The following is a 22,103-nucleotide window of genomic DNA, read 5'->3' as shown; positions in this document are numbered from 1 at the left end:
CAGACTATATGGTAACTAGGACTATAAGACTATATGGTAGCTAGGACTATCAGACTACATGGTAGCTAGGACTATAAGACTATATGGTAGCGAGGACTATAAGACTATATGGTAACTAGGACTATAAGACTATATGGTAGCTAGGACAATAAGACTATATGGTAGCTAGGACTATAATACTATATGGTAACTAGGACTATAATACTATATGATAACTAGGACTATAAGACTATATGGTAGCTAGGACTATAAGACTATATGGTAGCTAGGACTATAAGACTATATGGTAGCTAGGACAATAAGACTATATGGTAGCTAGGACTATAAGACTATATGGTAACTAGGACTATAAGACTATATGGTAGCTAGGACTATAATACTATATGGTAGCTATGACTATAAGACTATATGGTAACTAGGACTATAAGACTATATGGTAGCTAGGACTATAAGACTATATGGTAGCTAGGACTATAAGACTATATGGTAGCTAGGACTATAAGACTATATGGTAGCTAGGACTATAAGACTATATGGTAGAGAGGACTATAAGACTATATGGTAGCTAGGACTATAAGACTATATGGTAGCTAGGACTATAAGACTATATGGTAGAGAGGACTATAAGACTATATGGTAGAGAGGACTATAAGACTATATGGTAACTAGGACTATAAGACTATATGGTAGAGAGGACTATAAGACTATATGGTAGAGAGGACTATAAGACTATATGATAACTAGGACTATAAGACTATATGGTAGCTAGGACTATCAGACTACATGGTAGCTAGAACTATAAGACTATATGGTAGCGAGGACTATAAGACTATATGGTAACTAGGACTATAAGACTATATGGTAGCTAGGACAATAAGACTATATGGTAGCTAGGACTATAATACTATATGATAACTTTGACTATAAGACTATATGGTAGCTAGGACTATAAGACTATATGTTAGCTAGGACTATAAGACTAAATGGTAGCTCGTACTATAAGAACAATTTCTCATTTTCAATGACTGCTTAGGAACAGTGGGTTTCGTGCCTTGTTCAGGGTTAGGACAACAGAGTTGTACCTTGTCAGCTTGGGGATTCAAACTTGTAACGTTTCAGTTACGAGCACAACGCTCTAACCACTAGGCTACCCTGCCACCCCATAATGCTGTCTAGTAGATTTGGTTGGCTATAGACCTACAGTAAATTAGTATATAAAGCTGTCTAGTAGATTAGGTTGGTTATGTGCCTATGGGAAATAATATCATCTGTTTCCTAATATCCTGCTTCATAATATCCTAATCATTATTTGACTGTTCTACTATTGACTGACTATGTACTGTCTTCTTCCAGAGATCCTACGTGTTGAAACATACCAGTGATGCTGCAGAAACAACCTGAGACATGGCTTCCACAAGACAATCTGCTTTAGAGTACATTACAAATGGAAGGCTACTTCTCATTGGAAGGCTTCAGAATCTGCCCCTCATTGTGGAAAACCTGTTCCAGCGCAAGGTTCTTCACGAGGAGGAAGTCAGTAAAATTCAGGCTGAAGTTGACTTTTTTGACCAAACCAGAAGAATTCTGGACTGGGTCTCAGACAAAGGAGAGGCTGCATGCTACGAGTTACTGACGATTCTCGACATCACAAGGAAGAGGACCTTAGGCGACGCTGACTTACAGCAATGGATCAGCTACTTCCCCTTCAAGGAAGACACAGAGATGACAGACTACTTTGTTGGTAAGTGATCATATAGTATCCTATTACTATACACTATATAGTATACAATTGGCTGGGTTGAAAATAACAGACCTGTTAAAATGTGTCTTTCAAATATATGCACTCTGTGAACAGGTTTTGTACTTTTGGCACTATTCCTTTAGTTCCATGCTGCTGGGGAAGCTATTTGAAGTGCACATTGAAGGGAGTTAATGTACCCTTTTAGATTGTTCATCAAAAACAAGGACGACCAATGCACTTTTCATTAAGTAAATAAACCTTTATAATGATGGCATGTTCAATAGAGATTTGTGTTATTGTCCTCCTTGATGAGGGCTATGCTGAAACGTGTCAGAGTCTTTATAGATATTGTTCTATTGAACATGCCCATCATAATAAAGCCATTTTAACTTTGTTTTTACTGCCCCTCGGTCCTTCTTGTTTTTGATGACCATTTATCCCCAAAAGATCACCTTCGATCTATGAAGATCTACCAGTGTATCCTTGTAGCTTTCTATCCTGATTTTCTCTCGTCCTTTATATTGGCTTTTTTTTGTTGGCACAGTGCATTTACTCTCTCTTCCCTTAATACCCTTATTTAGGTTCAAAACCCTGTCACGGATATCAGAAACAGCTGAAATGTAAAGCACGGAGGATTACAGAAGCACGGAGGATCACAGAGGGTGCATGGAAACAAAAATGTGGTCTCCTACCAGAGAGATTAAGAAATGAGAGGACTTTCTCTTACACCCCTCTTGTGTTAGATACATATGTGGATTCATTTGACTCTAAAATTAAAGTGAAAAGCAAAAGATGCAAGAAAGTTCGCCCTAAAAAGCTAAAGAGCTTCATCCCCATGGCCAAACAGGAAACATCCCCGACTGAGCTGCTTAAAACACATGAGAAAAAAATCCTCCTTTTTGGAAAACCTGGAATTGGAAAAACAACAGTCGCCCATCAAATGTTGAACCTCTGGGCAGAGAAAGATCACAGAGAACTAGATTACATGTTTTATTTTGACGTGAGAGACATTTCACATAGAAAACCAATGAACCTGGAGGACCTTCTCTTTAACATGAACAGTGAGCCAAAAGAAAGCAAAGAAGAAGTGTTACAGGATATTAAGAAGAACTCTGAAAACGTTGTCATCATATTTGATGGAATCACAGACCTCTCCTATCTATCGGTAGTAAAGAACCTTGTGGAGAAACTCCTCCCTGATGCAAAGATTGTGATCACATGCAGACCAGATCAATCTGAAGACTTCCTGACAGACTGGCCCACAGACTGGTTCAGAGTGGAGGTCAAAGGGTTCAGTGATGAATCCATCAGGACTTACTTAACACAGATGCTGAGTGCTGAGCCTGACTCCTTGAGCAGTGTGTTAAACAACCTAGAGTTGTTCAGTCTGTGTCATGTCCCAATGTACGCACTGATGGTGGTTGCCTGCATGTATTTCCCTACCTCAGAGGCTCCTAAACAGACATGCACTATAACTGAAATGTACAGCAACATCCTCCGTCACTGCATCCAAAAACACAGTGCCAATCGATGTAAGGATACCGACAAGTGTCTCAAAGAAAACAAAGAAAAAATATTGTCTTTGGCAGAAATTGCTTTTGATGCAACAAATGAAAAAAACATGAACTTGACAACACTGAGTTGTGAAGAAAGCAGTGTCCATTTTGCGTTCTTGGGGGCACTTATGGTTAAGGTTGCACCCACAGCGTCAGACACTTACTCTGCATTTCTCCACTACACAATGCAGGAGTTCTTTGGTGCCCTTTGGCTCTTACAGAATCCAGACAAAATCAGAGAGGTTCTACAGAAGTGCCAGACTGAAGAATGGAAACACACAAAACACTTGATTCCTTTCCTGTGTGGCCTTCTGAATGAGAGGAATATTAGATTGGTTAACAGTCTAGTTCCAGCTCAACAGATCAAGAAGACGTCAGAATGGTTCTTCAAGGAAGTGGTGAACACATTTCTTCCATCTCAAACAAACCAAGATCATGCAGAAGGTGGTGCTCCTGAGTTTGAGATAGATCTTCTGTTTTTGTGTCAGTGCTTGTATGAATATCAGTCTACTGAGGCCTGTCAGCTTCTCCTGGACAAACTGGACTATCATCTAGACCTGAGTGGAGAACATCTTGATCCTCACCAGTGCTGTGCAGTCTCTTACGTGACCAGTCAGTCTGCAGAGAGAAATGTTGGCTTGGACCTGGACAGCTGCACTGTGTCAGACCAAGGAGTAAGGCTGATACTGGGCTCTCTGAAGAACGTCAGACATCTTGGGTAATATTTGTGTTATCTAATTCACCAATTTATTGCCAATTAACCAGCCAAAGAATGAGAAATTGGGATGAAACAACACATCTTTAAAAAAATATATCTTATATTCTCTTCCCTTCAGATGCTGAGTTATAAACACTTCTGCCATGCTACTTTTAAATAATCAGTATAATATAATTTATAATCTATTCTCTTTTAAAGACCATCCTCTGGTGATTCATCTGACCCCTCAATTCTGTGTCAACTCTGGACAACTTTGCTGAGAAGTGAGGCAGAGATGGACTTCACCACTTTACTTGGTCTCTGTGGAAATGAGTTGCACCTTCCAGTCCAGGGTGAAAAACGAGTGTTTGAGAAAGCAGCAGAAGTGATGAAACTAGAGAGGGTTCATCTCTGTCTACACTGGGGTCAGAGAAATGTTCTCAGTGAAGCTCTCGGGGATCAGAGAACTGTTCTCAGTGAAGCTCTCAGCAAAACCATTTTAAAGTGTCTACCAAATATCAACAAGCTCAGGTGAGTGTTTCCACAGCCAATGTATATTTACTCAATGTCTTTGTGACTATTCATTTATTTAAGGCAATTGAGAACATATTGTGCTTATTTCCAATGACAACCTATCAAAAGGCTAAGACGGACAAACAAGACATTACAACAACACAACAAGAGACACACATGACAACAGTATTCAGTCTGTAAAAGAGGCAGCAGTCACATTCTCCCTGCATCTATCTGAACATAGACATTCTTGTGTTTTATGGGTCACAGGTTTACCCCTCTACAGCATCAGAGAGGATCCCCTGAAAAACTGGAGACAGAAGAGAAAGCAGTCCTACTAGATTTGTGTCTACAAGCAGCACTAGATCACAGAGAAACGTTCCAGAGAGCTGTGAACACACTGCTGTCATTGTTCTCTGTGTATCAAACTGAGAGATGTGACATCCTGCTGGATCTGTACTCTCATGTGAAGTACAATAGGAATCAAACAGCCAGGAGTATCCTTCCATCATTGAACCCGCTTTACCAGCCAGCTCCTGCAGTCTGGTCCATAGACCTCTCAGAGAGAAAGGCCTCCCTCCTCCTAGAAGTGCTGAAACTCCAACCAGAGAAGAAACCAGTAGAGCTGAAGGGCTGGTCAGATGAAGAGAGTGAAGTGAGGAGTTTCCTTCAGTGTCTGCCCTACATCTCACAGCTGAGGTGAGTCTGAACATGTGTGGTGGTTAGTGATTATGTGATGCTACTGATTATTGTCTTGCAGAAACATTTTACATATTAAACTTCAAGTGTTGTTGAATCTGGTAACATTTATCAGCCCATTTCCTGACATAACTAATGTTGCATTACTAAATGTCACACATAAATAATGTGAATGTCTCTAAAATTAAATACTTTAACATATAACCAAAGCAAATTATGTAAATGTATAACTACTTCATATACATTTAGCTATGACTGTTTCATGTGTTCATCCATGTCTGAATCAGCTGTTACTGTCCTTGTTGCAGTTTCTGTCCATGGAGGTCTGATCCCTCAAAGCAGATCAAGTTCCTGGTGGATCTCCTGTCTCAAGCAGCAGAGTGGGAGGAGCAGACAGGAGAGAAGACACTGAAGCTGGTATCATCAGTGTGGACTTACAGCACCTTTCCTTTTCCCATTGGAGACTATTCTAAACAGAGTGATTTCCTGCTGGATTTGTACTCACATGTGAAGGACTATGAGACTCAAACAGGCAGGAGTGTCCTTCCAGCATTACATCTAGTTTACCAGTCAGCTCCTGCAGTCTGGACCATAGACCTGTCAGAGAGAAAGGCCTCCCTCCTCCTAGAAGTGCTGAAACTCCAACCAGAGAAGAAACCAGTAGAGCTGAAGGGCTGGTCAGATGAAGAGAGTGAAGTGAGGAGTTTCCTTCAGTGTCTGTCCTACATCTCACAGCTGAGGTGAGTCTGAACATGTGTGGTGGTTAGTGATTATGTGATGCTAGTGGTTATTATCTTGCAGAAACATTTTACATATTAAACTTCAAGTGTTGTTGAATCTGGTAACATTTTTCAGCCCATTTCCTGACATAACAAATGTTGCATTACTAAATGTCACACATAGATAATGTGAATGTCTCTAAAATTAAATACTTCTACATATACCCAAAGCACATATGTAAATGTATAACTACACCATATGCAGTTGAAGTCAGAAGTTTACATACACCTTAGCCAAATACAATTTTTCTCAGTTTTTCACAATTCCTGACATTTCATCCTCGTAAAAATTCCCTGTCTGTAATGGTCTGGGTGTAGCTGGTGCAGAGGAGTCAGGCACAGGACAGCAGACATGAGTAACACAAGTAACCTTATTCAAATATTCCAATAACATGTCGTAATACCGAGCCCACAATAACGGACCGAACATACTTAAAACAGTCACGCACAGAAACCATGGGGAAAACAGAGAGTTAAATAATGAACGTGTAATTGGGGAATTGAAACCAGGTGTGTAAAACAAAGACAAAACAAATGGAAAATGAAAAGTGGATCGGCGATGACTAGAAGGCCGGTGACGTCGTCCACTGAACGCCGCCCGAACAAGGTGAGGGACCGACTTCAGCGGAAGTCTTTACAGATACCCCCCCGCGCGTCGACATCGACCTCGGGAACGACCCGGAGGATGAGGCGTAGGGCGATCCGAATGGAGACGGTGGAACTCCCGCAGCAACGAAGGGTCCAAAACGTCCTCCACTGGCAACCAGCATCTCTCCTCCGGACCGTACCCCTCCCACTCCGAGGTACTGAAGGCCCCTCGCCCGACGCCTCGAGTCCAGTATGGCTTGAACAGCATACGCCGGGGCCCCCTCGATGTCCAGAGGGGGTGGAGGAACCTTCCGCACCTCAGACTCCAGGAGCGGACCAGCCACCACCAGCCTGAGGAGAGACACATGGATTGAGGGGTTAATACGGTAATCGGGGGAAGCTGTAACCTGTAGCAAACCTCGTTCAGTCTCCTCAGGACTTTAAGCGGCCCCACAAACCGCGGACCCAGCTTCCGGCAGGGCAGGCGGAGGGGTAGGTTTCGGGGCGAGAGCCAGACCCGGTCCCCCGGTGCGTCACTGCTGTGGCGGGCGGCGCTCGCCTTCTGACGCCTCACTGCCCGTTGCACGTGCACTTGAGCGACATCCCAGATCTCCTCCGTGCGCTTAAACCATTTGTCCACCTCAGGAGCCTCGATCTGGTTCTGATGCCAAGGTGCCAGAACCGGCTGATACCCAAGTACGCACTGGAAGGGGGTGAGGTTAGTGGAGGAGTGGCGGGACAAGTTTTGGACTATCTCTGCCCAGGAGATGAACGCCGCCCACTCCCCCGGCCGGTCCTGGCAATAAGACAGCAGAAACCTATCCACATCCTGGTTTACTCTCTCCACCTGCCCGTTACTCTCGGGGTGAAAACCCGAGGTAAGGCTGACCAAGACCCCCAGACATTTCATGAACGCCCTCCAGACCCGTGACGTGAACTGGGGACCTCGATCAGACACTATATCCTCAGGCACCCCGTAGTGCCTGAAGACGTGGTTAAACAGGGCCTCCGCAGTCTGTAGGGCCATAGGGAGACCGGGCAAAGGAAGGAGACGGCAGGACTTAGAGAACCGATCCACAACGACCAGGATCGTGGTGTTACCCTTTGAGGGAGGAAGATCCTTAAGGAAGTCCACCGACAGTTGTGACCACGGTCGTTGTGGAACGGGTAAGGGCTGTAACTTCCCTCTGGGCAGGTGCCTAGGGGCCTTGCACTGGGCGCACACCGAGCAGGAGGAAACATAATCCCTCACATCCTTGGCCAAGGTGGACCACCAGTACTTCCCACTAAGACAGCGCACTGTCCGACCAATGCCAGGATGACCAGAGGAGGGTGACTTGTGGGCCCAATAGATCAAACGGTCGCAGACAGCAGACGGAACGTACAGACGCCCAGCTGGACACTGGAGGGGAGTGGGCTCTGTAGGTAACGCCCCCTCGATGTCCGCGTACAGCTCCCTCACCACCGGTGCCACCAGGCAAGAGGCCGGAAGTATGGGAGTGTGATCTATAGACCGCTCCTCTGTGTCATACATCTGGGACAGTGCGTCTGCCTTAGCGTTCTAGGAACCTGGTCTGTAGGACAGGTGCTCCTGCTGACTCCATTTTTGAGGTGTCTGATTCTTTAATGGTCTGGGTGTAGCTGGTGCAGAGGAGTCAGGCGCAGGACAGCAGAGATGAGTAACACAAGTAACTTTATTCAAATATTCCAATAACATGTCGTAATGCCGAGCCCACAATAACGGACCGAACATACTTAACCTGTTGAGGATGGGGGCGCTGTTGTCACTATTTATGCTAATCGTGTAATTTTTGAAACGGCTTCCCACAAAATTCTTGATCGTACAATATGCATATTATTATTATTAGTGGATAGAAAACAGTCTATAGTTTCTATAGGAGTTGAAATTTTGTCTCTAAGTGGAACAGAACCCATTCTACAGCAATTTCCCTGACATGGAGTCAGATTTCAGAAATGTTGGCCCCTGATCTGGAGTCAGTTAAAAGGCCGCAGTTATTGCTATGAGTATACGGACACTGCTTACGTCTTCCCCTGGATGCCTTTACGTGATGACGATTTGAATGGGGTCGATTGCGCGTTCACAGGCACTACAAATTAAAAAACCCTGTAGCTAGGAACTCTTTTCTTGCTGCGTAATGCGCCTGGAGGACATCGACCCGCACTTGTTCCAAGCATTAGTGGAGGGAGTAATATTACTCTGGTCATGTTTCTACTCGTTATGGGAGTTAAAAACATCATAAGGTAGTTAATTTAAAGCGTTTTATAGCAATTTATATCCGTTTAGTGCGATTTTGGGACATTTATTTCTGAAACGCTGTGAATTGCTGGGCACGCTTCCAGTTCATCCCGAACGCAGTTGGCATTTCCACATGGCAAGAGGACAGCTTTCCACCAAAAGACGATTAGACCCAAGAAAGGATCCTTTGCCCAAGATACTGATGGAAGAACAGCTCAAAGTAGGACATTTTTATTATGATAAATCGTGTTTCTGTCGAAAAATGTTAGTGGCTTAGGACGCCATGTTTTTTGACGTAGCTTCGCTTGGCGCAAACTGTATTGAAAAGTAAGGATAATTTAAAAAATGTAATTCCGCGATTGTATTAAGAATTAAATTGTCTATCAATCCCTGTCCACCCTATATTTTTTAGTCACGTTTATGAGTATTTATGTATAAGAGTAGATCACTGTCTAATATGGCGCACGGACATTTTCTCACCAGCTGGGCTACATTTCACATTGTCTAACCATGATTTTGGTGGCTAAATATAAACATTTTCGATCAAACTCTATATGGATTGTGTAATATGATGTTACAGGAGTGTCATCTGAAGAATTCTGAGAAGGTTAGTGAAAAAATTAATATATTTTGGCGATGTTGACGTTATCGCTCACTTTGGCTAGAATCAATGCTGGGCTGCTATGTGCTATGTGCTATGCTAATATAACGATTTATTGTGTTTTCGCTGTAAGACACTTAGAAAATCTGAAATATTGTCTGTATTCACAGGATCTGTGTCTTTCGATTAGTGTATGCTGTGTATTTTTACGAAATGTTTGATGATTAGTAAGTAGGTAAACACGTTGCTCTATGTAGTTATTCTAGTCCATTTGTGACGGTGGGTGCAATTGTAACCTATGCCATCTACCTGAAATATGCACTTTTTTCTAACAAAACCTATCCCATACCATAAATATGTTATCAGACTGTCATCTAATGAGTTTTTTTCTTGGTTAGGGGCTATAAATATCTTAGTTTAGCCGAATTGGTGATAGCTACTGGTGTTGGTGGACAAATAAAAGATGGTGGATTATGCTAATGTGTTTTTAGGTAATAGATGTACATCTTTACATATTGTGTCTTCCCTGTAAAACATTTTAAAAATCGGACATGTTGGCTGGATTCACAAGATCTGTGTCTTTCATTAGCTGTATTGGACTTTAATGTGTGAAAGTTAAATATTTAAAAAATATATATTTTTTTAATTTCGCGGCACTGGTTTTTCAGTGGGGGTGGGGGGGGAGTGCCGCTAGCAGGTTAAAATAGTCACGCACAGAAACCGTGGGGAAAACAGAGGGTTAAATAATGAATGTGTCATTGGGGAATTGAAACCAGGTGTGTAAAAAAAAGACAAAACAAATGGAAATGAAAAGTGGATCGGCGATGACTAGAAGGCCGGTGACGTCGACCACCGAATGCCGCCCGAACAAGGAGAGGGACCGACTTCGGCGGATGTCATGACACTGTCTTAGGTCAGTTAGGATCACCACTTTATTTTAAGAATGTGAAATGTCAGAATAATAGTAGAGAAAATGATTTATTTCAGCTTTTTTTTTTTTTCATCACATTCCCAGTGGGTCAGAAGTTTACATACTAATTGAGTGTATTTGGTAGCATTGCGTTTAAGTTGTTTAACTTGGGTCAAACGTTTTGGGTAGCCTTCCACAAGCTTCCCACAATAAGTTGGGTGAATTTCAACCCATTCCTCTTGACAGAGCTGGTGTAACTGAGTCAGGTTTGTAGGCCTCCTTGCTCGCACACACTTTTTCAGTTCTGCCCACAAATGTTCTACAGGATGGGGTCGGGGCTTTGTGATGGCCACTCCAATACCTTGACTTTGTTGTCCTTAATCCATTTTGCCACAACTTTGGAAGTATGCTTGGGGTCATTGTCCATTTGGAAGACCCAGTTACGACCAAGCTAACTTCCTGACTGATGTCTTGATGTTGCTTCAATATATTCATATCATTTTCCTTCTTCAATGCCATCTATTTTGTGAAGTGCACCAGTCCCTCTTGCAGCAATGCACTCCCACAACATGATGCTGCCACCCCTATGCTTCACGGTTGGGATGGTGTTCTTCGGCTTGCAAGCCTCCCTCTTTATCCTCCAAACATAACAATGGTCATTATTGCCAAACAGTTCTATTTTTGTTTCATCAGACCAGAGGACATTTCTCCAAAAAGTACGATCTTTGTCCCCATGTGCAGTTGCAAACCGTAGTCTACCTTTTTTATGGTGGTTTTGGAGCAGTGGCCTCTTCCTTGCTGAGCGGCCTTTCATGTTATGTCGAAATAGGACTCATTTTACTGTGAATATAGATACTTTTGTACCCGTTTCCTCCAGCATCTTTACAAGGTCCTTTGCTGTTCTGGGATTGATTTGCACTTTTTGCACCAAAGTACGTTCATCTCTAAGAGACAGAAAGCGTCGTCTTCCTGAGCGGTATGACGCCGGTGTGGTCCCATGGTGCTTATACTTGCGTACTATTGTTTGTACAGATGAACGTGGCACCTTCAGGCGTTTTGAAATTGCTCCCAACGATGAACCAGACTTGTGGAGGTCTACAATTTGTTTTCTGAGGTCTTGGCTGATTTCTTTGATTTTCCCATGATGTCAAGCAAAGAGGCACTGAGTTTGAAGGTAGGCCTTGAAATACATCCACAGGTACACCTCCAATTGACTCAAATTATGTCAATTAGCCTAACAGAAGCTTCTAAAACCATGACATCGTTTTCTGGAATTTTCCAAGCTGTTTCAAAACACAGCCAACTTAGTGTGTGCAAACTTTTGACCCTCTGGAATTGTGATACAGTGAAATAATCTGTCTGTAAACAATTGTTTGAAAAATGACTTGTGTCGTGCACAAAGTAGATGTCCTAACTGACTTGCAAAAACTATAGTTTGTTAATATAGTTTGTTAACCTCTCCGGGGCAGGTTGGACGCAATTGTCCCACCGGTCAATAGCAAGGGAAAATACAGCACGCCATATTCAAATAAAATTATATAAAATCAAACTTTCATTAAATCACACATGTAAGATACCAAATTAAAGCTACACTCGTTGTGAATCCAGCCAACATGTCAGATTTCAAAAAGGCTTTTCGGCGAAAGCATAAGATGCTATTATCTGATGATAGCACAACAGTAACCAAAGAGAGAAGCATATTTCAGCACTGCAAGCATGACACAAAACGCAGAAATAAAATTAAAGCACCGCCAGCATTCAAAAGTGACCAAAACATCAGCCAGGAAGCATAGGAACTGAGAAGTGGTGTGTGGTCACCACCTGCAGAATCATTCCTTTTTTGGGGGTGTCTTACTAATTGCCTATAATTTCCACCTTTTGTCTATTCCATTTGCACAACAGCATGTGAAATGTATTGTCAATCAGTGTTGCTTCCTAAGTGGACAGTTTGATTTCACAGAAGTGTGATTGACTTGGAGTTACATTGTGTTGTTTAAGTGTTCTCTTAATTTTTTGAGCAGTGTATATCCAAAATGTCAATTTGGACCGTTTCATCCAGAAAAACACAGCTTCCAACTTTCGCCACTTCACTACAAAATATATCAACAGTTACATGTAAACTTTACCAAAACATTTCAAACTCCTTTTGTAATACAACGTTAGGTATTTTTAAACGTTAATAATCGATCAATTTGAAGACGGGATGATCTATGTTCAATACAAAAAGAAAACAAACTGAAGCAACTTTTTTCGTAACGTGCCTCTCTCAAATAATTTACTTCATGTGACCCTCATTTACGATAGCCCTACTTCTTCACTATACAAAGGAATAACCTCAACCGATTTCCAAGGACTGATGACATCCAGTGGAAGCGGTAGGAACTGCAAGCATGTCCATTAGAAATCTGGTGTCTCTAAGAAATCTCATTGAAAAGACAGTGACATCAAAAAATAAAAATTCTGAATGGTTTGTCCTCAGGGTTTTGCCTGCTACGTAAGTTGTATTATTCTCACAGACATGATTCGAACAGTTTTAGAAACTTCAGAGTGTTGTCTATCCAAATCTGCTAATAATATGCATATCTTATATTCTGGGGATGAGTAGCAGGCAGTTGCATTTTGGCATGCTATTTATCCGGAAGTGAAAATGCTGCCCCCTGCCCACAAGAAGTTAACAAGAAAGTTGTAGAGTGGTTGAAAAATGAGTTTCAATGACTCCAACCTAAGTTTATGTAAACTTCCGACTTTAACTGTATCTTTAGTTATGATTGGTTTCATGTGTTCATCCATGTCTGAATCAGCTGTTACTGTCCTTGTTGCAGTTTCTATCCATGGTGGCCTGATCCCTCAAAGCAGATCAAGTTCCTGGTGGATCTCCTGTCTCAAGCAGCAGAGTGGGAGGAGCAGACAGGAGAGAAGACACTGAAGCTGCTATCATCAGTGTTTACTTACAGCACATTTCCTAATCATTATGGAAACACTTCCAAACAGAGTGATTTCCTGCTGGATCTGTACTTGAATGTGAAGGACTATGAGACTCAAACAGGAAGGAGTTTCCTTCCAGCATTACAGCCAGTTTACCAGTCAGCTCCTGCAGTCTGGTCCATAGACCTCTCAGAGAGAAAGACCTCCCTCCTCCTAGAAGTGCTGAAACTCCAACCAGAGAAGAAACCAGTAGAGCTGAAGGGCTGGTCAGATGAAGAGAGTGAAGTGAGGAGTTTCCTTCAGTGTCTGTCCTACATCTCACAGCTGAGGTGAGTCTGAACATGTGTGGTGGTTAGTGATTATGTGATGCTAGTGGTTATTATCTTGTAGACAAATTGACATATAAAACTTCAAGTGTTGGTGAATCTGGTGACATTTATCAGCCCATTTCCTGACATAACTAATGTTGCATTACTAAATGTCACACATAGATGATGTGAATGTCTCTAACATTAAATATTTGTACATATAACCAAGCACATTATGTAAATGTATAACTACTTCATATATCTTTAACTATGACTGGTTTCATGTGTTCATCCATGTCTGAGTCATCTGTTACTGTCCTTGTTGCAGTTTCTGTCCACGGAGATCTGATCCCTCAAAGCAGATCAAGTTCCTGGTGGATCTCCTGTCTCAAGCAGCAGAGTGGGAGGAGCAGACAGGAGAGAAGACACTGAAGCTGGTATCATCAGTGTGTACTTACAGCACCTTTCCTTATCCCAATGGAGACAATTCTGAACAGAGTGATTTCCTGCTGGATTTGTACTCACATGTGAAGGACTATGAGACTCAAACAGGCAGGAGTGTCCTTCCAGCATTACAGCCAGTTTACCAGTCAGCTCCTGCAGTCTGGTCCATAGACCTCTCAGAGAGAAAGGCCTCCCTCCTTCTAGAAGTGCTGAAACTCCAACCAGAGAAGAAACCAGTAGAGCTGAAGGGCTGGTCAGATGAAGAGAGTGAAGTGAGGGGTTTCCTTCAGTGTCTGTCCTACATCTCACAGCTGAGGTGAGTCTGAACATGTGTGGTGGTTAGTGATTGTGATGGTAGCAGTGGTGGAAAACATACCCAATTGTCACACTAGAGTAAAAGTGAAAGTCACCCTGTAAAATACTTGATTAAAAGTCTAAAAGTATTTGGTTTTAAAGTATAAATAATTTCAAATTCCTTATATTAAGCAAACCAGATGGCACCGCTTTCTTTCTTTCTTTTTAAATTTACGGATAGACAAGGGCAAACTCCAACGTGTTTAGTGAGTCCTCTAGATCAGAGACAGTAGGGATGACCAGAGATGGTCTCTGTTTAGTGAGTCCTCCAGATCAGAGACAGTAGGGATGACCAGAGATGGTCTCTGTTTAGTGAGTCCTCCAGATCAGAGGCAGTAGGGATGACCAGGGATGTTCTCTGTTTAGTGAGCCCTCCAGATCAGAGGCAGTAGGGATGACCAGGGATGTTCTCTGTTTAGTGAGTCCTCCAGATCAGAGGCAGTAGGGATGACCAGGGATGTTCTCTGTTTAGTGAGTCCTCCAGATCAGAGGCAGTAGGGATGACCAGGGATGTTCTCTGTTTAGTGAGTCCTCCAGATCAGAGGCAGTAGGGATGACCAGGGATGTTCTCTGTTTAGTGAGTCCTCCAGAGCAGAGGCAGTAGGGATGACCAGGGATGTTCTCTGTTTAGTGAGTCCTCCAGAGCAGAGGCAGTAGGGATGACCAGGGATGTTCTCTGTTTAGTGAGTCCTCCAGATCAGAGGCAGTAGGGATGACCAGAGATGTTCTCTGTTTAGTGAGTCCTCCAGATCAGAGGCAGTAGGGATGACCAGGGATGTTCTCTGTTTAGTGAGTCCTCCAGATCAGAGGCAGTAGGGATGACCAGGGATGTTCTCTGTTTAGTGAGTCCTCCAGATCAGAGGCAGTAGGGATGGACCAGGGATGTTCTCTGTTTAGTGAGTCCTCCAGATCAGAGGCAGTAGGGATGACCAGGGATGTTCTCTGTTTAGTGAGTCCTCCAGAGCAGAGGCAGTAGGGATGACCTGGGATGTTCTCTGTTTAGTGAGTCCTCCAGATCAGAGGCAGTAGGGATGACCAGGGATGTTCTCTGTTTAGTGAGTCCTCCAGAGCAGAGGCAGTAGGGAGGACCAGGGATGTTCTCTGTTTAGTGAGTCCTCCAGAGCAGAGGCAGTAGGGATGACCAGGGATGTTCTCTGTTTAGTGAGTCCTCCAGATCAGAGGCAGTAGGGATAACCAGGGATGTTCTCTGTTTAGTGAGTCCTCCAGAGCAGAGGCAGTAGGGATGACCTGGGATGTTCTCTGTTTAGTGAGTCCTCCAGAGCAGAGGCAGTAGGGATGACCTGGGATGTTCTCTGTTTAGTGAGTCCTCCAGAGCAGAGGCAGTAGGGATGACCTGGGATGTTCTCTGTTTAGTGAGTCCTCCAGATCAGAGGCAGTAGGGATGACCAGGGATGTTCTCTGTTTAGTGAGTCCTCCAGAGCAGAGGCAGTAGGGAGGACCAGGGATGTTCTCTGTTTAGTGAGTCCTCCAGAGCAGAGGCAGTAGGGATGACCTGGGATGTTCTCTGTTTAGTGAGTCCTCCAGATCAGAGGCAGTAGGGATGACCAGGGATGTTCTCTGTTTAGTGAGTCCTCCAGAGCAGAGGCAGTAGGGAGGACCAGGGATGTTCTCTGTTTAGTGAGTCCTCCAGAGCAGAGGCAGTAGGGATGACCAGGGATGTTCTCTGTTTAGTGAGTCCTCCAGATCAGAGGCAGTAGGGATAACCAGGGATGTTCTCTGTTTAGTGAGTCCTCCAGAGCAGAGGCAGTAGGGATGACCAGGGATGTTCTCTGTTTAGTGAGTCCTCCAGAGCAGAGGCAGTAGGGAGGACCAGGGATGTTCTCTGTTTAGTGAGTCCTCCAGAGCAGAGGCAGTAGGGATGACCAGGGATGTTCTCTGTTTAGTGAGTCCTCCAGATCAGAGGCAGTAGGGATGACCAGGGATGTTGTCTTGATAAGTACATGAATTGTACCATTTTCTTGTCCTGCTAAACATTCAAAATATAATGAGTTGCTTTTGGGTGTCAGTTAAATTCTATGGAGTAAAAAGTACATTATTTTAAGGAATGTAGTGAAGTAAAAGTATTTTTATTTAACTTAGCAAGTCAATTAAGAACATTCATACTTACAATGACGGCCTAGGAACAGTGGGTTAACTGCCTTGTTCAGGGGCATAACGACATATTTTAAAAATATAAATTGTAAAGGACAGATACCTCCAAAAAACTTTTTAAGTAGCACTTTAAAGTATTTTTACTTAAGTACTTTACACCACTGGATGCTAGTGATATACAGTGGCAAGAAAGTATGTGAACCCTTTGGAAATACCTGGATTTCTGCATAAATTGTTCATAACATTTGATCTGAACTTCATCTAGGGCACCTCAATAGACAAACACAGTGTGCTTAAACTAATAACACACAAACAATTCTACGTTTTCATGTCTTTATTTAACACACCCTGTAAACGTTCACAGTGCAGGATGGGAAAAGTACGTGACTCCTTGGATTTAAATACTGGTTGACCCTTCTTTGGCAGAAATAACCTCAATCAAAATGTTATCTGTAGTTGCGGATCAGACCTGCACAATGGTCAGGAGAATTTTTGGACCCTTCCTCTTTACAAAACTGTTTCAGTTCAGCAATATTCTTGGGATGTCTGGTGTGATCTGCTCTCTTGAGGTCATGCCACAGCATCTCAATCAGGTTGAGGTCAGGACTCTGACTGGGCCACCCCAGAAGGCATATTTTCTTCTGTTGAAGCCATTATATTGTTAATTTACTTGTGTGTTTTTGGCCGTTGTCCTGTTGCATCACCCAACTTCTGTTGAGCTTCAATTGGAGGACAGATAGCCTAACATTCTCCTGCAAAATGTCTTGATAAACTTGGGAATTCATTTTTCTGTTGATGATAGCAAGCTGTCCGGGCCCCGAGGCAGCAAAGCAGATTCAAACCATGATGCTCCCTCCACCAGACTTTACAGTTGGGATGAGGTTTTGATGTTGGTTGATGTGCCTTTTTTTCTCCACACAGTGTTGTGTGTTCCTTCCAAACAACTCAACTGTAGTTTCATCTGTCCACAGAACATTTTGCCAGTAGCGCTGTAGAACATCCAGGTGCGCTTTGCAAACTTCAGACGTGCAGAAAGTTTTGTTTTGGACAGCAGTGGCTTCTTCCATGGTGTCCTCCCATGAACACCATTCTTGTTTAGTCTTTTACGTATCATAGACTCGTCAACAGAGATGTTAGCATGTTCCAGATATGTCTTTAAGTCTTTAGCTGACATTCTAGGATTCTTCTTAACCTCATTGATCATTCTGCACTGTGCTCTTGCAGTCATCTTTACAGGACGGCCACTCCAAGGGAGAGTAGCAACAGTGCTGAACTTTCTCTATTTATAGACAATTTGTCTAACCGTGGACTGATGAACATCAAGGCTTTTTAGAGATACGTTTGTAACCCTTTCCAGCTTTATGCAAGTCAACAATTCTTCATCTTGGGCGTTCTGAGATTCTTTTGTTGGAGACATGGTTCACATCAGGCAATGCTTCTTGTGAATAACAAACTCACATTTTGTTGAGTTTTTTTTATAGGGCAACGCAGTGCTAACCAACATCTCTCGTCTCATTGGCTGGACTCCATGTCAGCTGACCCCTGACTCAAATTAGCTTTTGGAAAAGTCACTGTGAATGTTTAAATGATGCAATCAATATAGACAAGAAAAATACAATATTTTGTGTGTTATTAGTTTAAGCACACTGTGTTTGTCTATTGTTGTGACTTAGATGAAGATCAGATCAAATTTGATGACCAATATATGCAGAAAATCCAGGTAATTCCAAAGGGTTCACATACTTTTGTATATATAGTGTATAACCAAAGAACATTATGTAAATGTATAACTACACATATCTTTAGCTATGACTGATTTCATGTGTTCATCCATGTATGAATCAGCTGTTACTGTCTTTGTTGCAGTTTCTGTCCATGGAGGTCTGATACCTCAAAGCGCATCAAGTTCCTGGTGGATCTCCTGTCTCAAGCAGCAGAGTGGGAGGAGCAGACAGGAGAGAAGACACTGAAGCTGGTAACATCAGTGTGTACTTACAGCACCTTTCCTTTTCCCAATCGAAACAATTCTGAACGGAGTGATTTCCTACTGGATCTGTGCTCATATGTGAAGGACTATGAGACTCAAACAGACAGGAGTGTCCTTCCAGCATTACAGCCAGTTTACCAGTCAGCTCCTGCAGTCTGGTTCATAGACCTCTCAGAGAGAAAGGCCTCCCTCCTCCTAGAAGTGCTGAAACTCCAACCAGAGAAGAAACCAGTAGAGCTGAAGGGCTGGTCAGATGAAGAGAGTGAAGTGAGGAGTTTCCTTCAGTGTCTGCCCTACATCTCACAGCTGAGGTGAGTGAGTTTATCCAACAAGAGTCCATATGTCATTGAACTGGTATAGATATTATTTATGTTTTAAACTGTCTTTATCTTTTTAATACATGCACATATGAAGATGCTGTAGAAACTCTAATTCAGTAGGAATTTAAATTGAACAAAATTCCAATTCATAGTTGTATTGTTTTAAAAGATGGAGCCATATGGTGCTATTAGTTTTCAGTTCCCCAACCCTGTTACTCATATCAGTCCTCATCACTCACCTGTATATCATCTGTGTTTTAAACTGTTTGTTCAGATTTCCTCTACTGAATGATATTATAGAGAGGAGAAAGAGAGAGAAGACATTCCTACTGAATCTGTGTCTTCAAGCAGCTCTCCATGAGAGAGTAACCATACAAACAACTGTAGATAAAGTGTTCTCACTGTCTGAAGTATATTACTATCAGAAATGGGATTTCCTGCTGGATCTGTACTCACATGTGAAGGACTATGAGACTCAAACAGGCAGGAGTGTCCTTCCAGCATTACAGCCAGTTTACCAGTCAGCCAGTCCTGCAGTCTGGTCCATAGACCTGTCAGAGAGAAAGACCTCCCTCCTCCTAGAAATGCTGAAACTCCAACCAGAGAAGAAACCAGTAGAGCTGAAGGGCTGTTCAGATGAAGAGAGTGAAGTGAGGAGATTCCTTCAGTGTCTGTCCTACATCTCACAGCTGAGGTGAGTGATTTTTCATAGTAATGTGTTTTCTTGTTTCTCATGTTTATTCTCAGTTCAGTATCAGCTAATATCCGAGTTTTGGGTTTACAAGTTTAAATAGATGTTGTACACATCACACAGTGTCATATTGTCTGGATCAGTTTTTACTGTCCTTGTTGCAGCTTTAATCCGTGGTGGTCTGAACACTCAAAACTGATCAAGTTCCTGGTGGATCTCCTGTCTCAAGCAGCAGAGTGGGAGGAGCAGACAGGAGAGAAGACACTGAAGCTGGTATCATCAGTGTGTACTTACAGCACTTTCCCCTTCTGTGTCCACGATGATGATGAGAGTAAGGAATATCAATGTGATTTCCTGCTGGATCTGTACTCAAATGTGGAGGACTATGAGACTCAAACAGGCAGGAGTGTCCTTCCAGCATTACCGCCAGTTTACCAGTCAGCCAGTCCTGCAGTCTGGTCCATAGACCTCTCAGAGAGAAAGACCTCCCTCCTCCTAGAAGTGCTGAAACTCCAACCAGAGAAGAAACCAGTAGAGCTGAAGGGCTGGTCAGATGAAGAGAGTGAAGTGAGGAGTTTCCTTCAGTGTCTGTCCTACATCTCACAGCTGAGGTGAGTCTGAACATGTGTGGTGGTTAGTGATTATGTGATGCTAGTGGTTATTATCTTGTAGAAACATTTGACATATAAAACTTCAAGTGTTGTTGAATCTGGTAACATTTATCAGATGTTTATCCTGACGTAACAAATGTTGCATTACTAAGTGTCGCACATAGATAATGCGAATGTCTCTAAAATCAAATACTTCTACATATAACAAAAGCACATTATGAAAATGTATAACTACACCATATACAGTTGACGTCAGAAGTTTTTTGCATAGCAAATGTTGCACTACCAAATGCCACACAGATATTGTATGTCTTTCTAAGTGATGCTGCACATTTGTCTTTTAGAACTCTTGGGAATTTTATCTTTGAGAGGTTTTGTAACAATAAACCTTAACGTTTGTATTCACAATATCTAATCTATTGAACCAAATGTCTTGTAAATTGTGTAACTTTCTCTGTGACATGGTATTATATGTCCATACATATCATTCATTTACAGTGAGGTAGAAGGGACATTTTTGTTTTGGCTCTTTACTCTTTTCGATTTGAAGTAATAGGATGACAATGAGGTTAAATTGCTTTAATTTTATTGAATCCATATCAGGTGAACTGTTTAGAAATGACATCACTTTTTGTACATAGTCCCGCCATTTTAGTGAACCAAAAGTATTTGGATAAATTCACTTATGTGTATTAAAGTACTCAAAAGTGTAGTATTTGGTCCCATCTTCCTAGAACACAATGACTACATCAAGCTTGTGATTCTACAAACTTGTTAGATACATTTTACTGTTTGTTTTGGTTGTTTCAGATTATTTTGTGCCCAATATAAATGAATAGTAAATAATGTATAGTGTCATTTTAGAGTCAATTTTATTGTAAATAAGAATAGAATATGTTTCTGAACACTTCTACACTAATGTGGACCACGATCTCGGATAATCCTGAATGAATCCTGAGTAATGATGAGTGAGAACATTACAGAGACATAAATATCATAACCTTCAAGGAAATGCTAACGCCCCCTTTATTGTAATGGTGATGTCACGCTGGATAAGGATTAGGAGACAGGCGCAGCAATACGTTATTTAAAAAATATATATATTTCTCCACCCGCTATACAGGATGCCATGAAAACAAGGTGGGCGACGCCCAAAACACGCATATAAAACACACAGGGATGTAACCCAAACAAAAGAGTGAGGTGTAAAACCTCTACAATATACACAGGATGAGACCCGTAATACTGGTCCAAAAACATAGAGCACAAAAGCCCATAACACAGGTAGTTCCAAGACCAACGGACATGAGACAATATTCCACAAGGACAATGGGGAATAGAGGGCACATATCTTCACATACTAATCAGGGGGAATGGAACCAGGTGTGAGTAATGAGACCAGGCAGTCTGGGGTTGGTGGTAATGAGACCTGACAGTCTGGGGTTGGTGGTAATGAGACCAGACAGTCTGGGGTTGGTGGTAATGAGACCTGACAGTCTGGGGTTGGTGGTATTGAGACCAGACAGTCTGGGGTTGGTGGTAATGAGACCAGACAGTCTGGGGTTGGTGGTAATGAGACCAGACAGTCTGGGGTTGGTGGTAATGAGACCAGGCAGTCTGGGGTTGGTGGTAATGAGACCTGACAGTCCGGGGTTGGTGGTAATGAGACCAGACAGTCTGGGGTTGATGGTAATTGGACCAGACAGTCTGGGGTTGGTGGTAATGAGACCAGACAGTCTGGGGTTGGTGGTAATAGGTTGAGACAGTCCGGGGTTGGTGGTAATGAGACCAGACAGTCTGGGGTCGGTGGTAATGAGACCAGACAGTCTGGGGTTGGTGGTAATGAGACCAGACAGTCTGGGGTCGGTGGTAATGAGACCAGACAGTCTGGGGTTGGTGGTAATGAGACCAGACAGTCTGGGGTTGGTGGTAATGAGACCAGACAGTCCGGGGTTGGTGGTAATGAGATGAGACAGTCCGGGGTAGGTGGTAATGAGTTGAGACAGTCTG

General features: G+C 42.7%; 1 protein-coding gene across 5 annotated transcripts in view; it reads left to right on the top strand.

Moving 5' to 3' along the window:
• LOC129841977 (uncharacterized) overlaps positions 1-22,103 on the top strand; it is a 37,691-nt gene that overhangs the window by 12,103 nt on the left and 3,485 nt on the right. For 2 of the 5 annotated variants that reach the window (XM_055910343.1, XM_055910342.1), the window contains exons 2-11: positions 1,354-1,741; positions 2,323-4,015; positions 4,214-4,525; positions 4,778-5,206; positions 5,515-5,946; positions 13,164-13,595; positions 13,903-14,334; positions 18,351-18,782; positions 19,066-19,485; positions 19,647-20,093. In XM_055910343.1, the coding sequence (XP_055766318.1) occupies positions 1,405-1,741; positions 2,323-4,015; positions 4,214-4,525; positions 4,778-5,206; positions 5,515-5,946; positions 13,164-13,595; positions 13,903-14,334; positions 18,351-18,782; positions 19,066-19,485; positions 19,647-20,093 (5,366 nt within the window). In that variant the 5' untranslated portion in view covers positions 1,354-1,404. The remainder of the gene's footprint in view (positions 1-1,353; positions 1,742-2,322; positions 4,016-4,213; positions 4,526-4,777; positions 5,207-5,514; positions 5,947-13,163; positions 13,596-13,902; positions 14,335-18,350; positions 18,783-19,065; positions 19,486-19,646; positions 20,094-22,103) is intronic. The other 3 variants (XM_055910345.1, XM_055910346.1, XM_055910347.1) reach the window with 3 other exon arrangements.

Source organism: Salvelinus fontinalis, unplaced genomic scaffold (assembly GCF_029448725.1).
Source record: "Salvelinus fontinalis isolate EN_2023a unplaced genomic scaffold, ASM2944872v1 scaffold_0005, whole genome shotgun sequence".
Classification (NCBI taxonomy): Eukaryota; Metazoa; Chordata; class Actinopteri; order Salmoniformes; family Salmonidae; genus Salvelinus; species Salvelinus fontinalis.
Note: the sequence above shows the minus strand (reverse complement) of the source record. Positions and strands in the feature narration are given on the sequence as shown.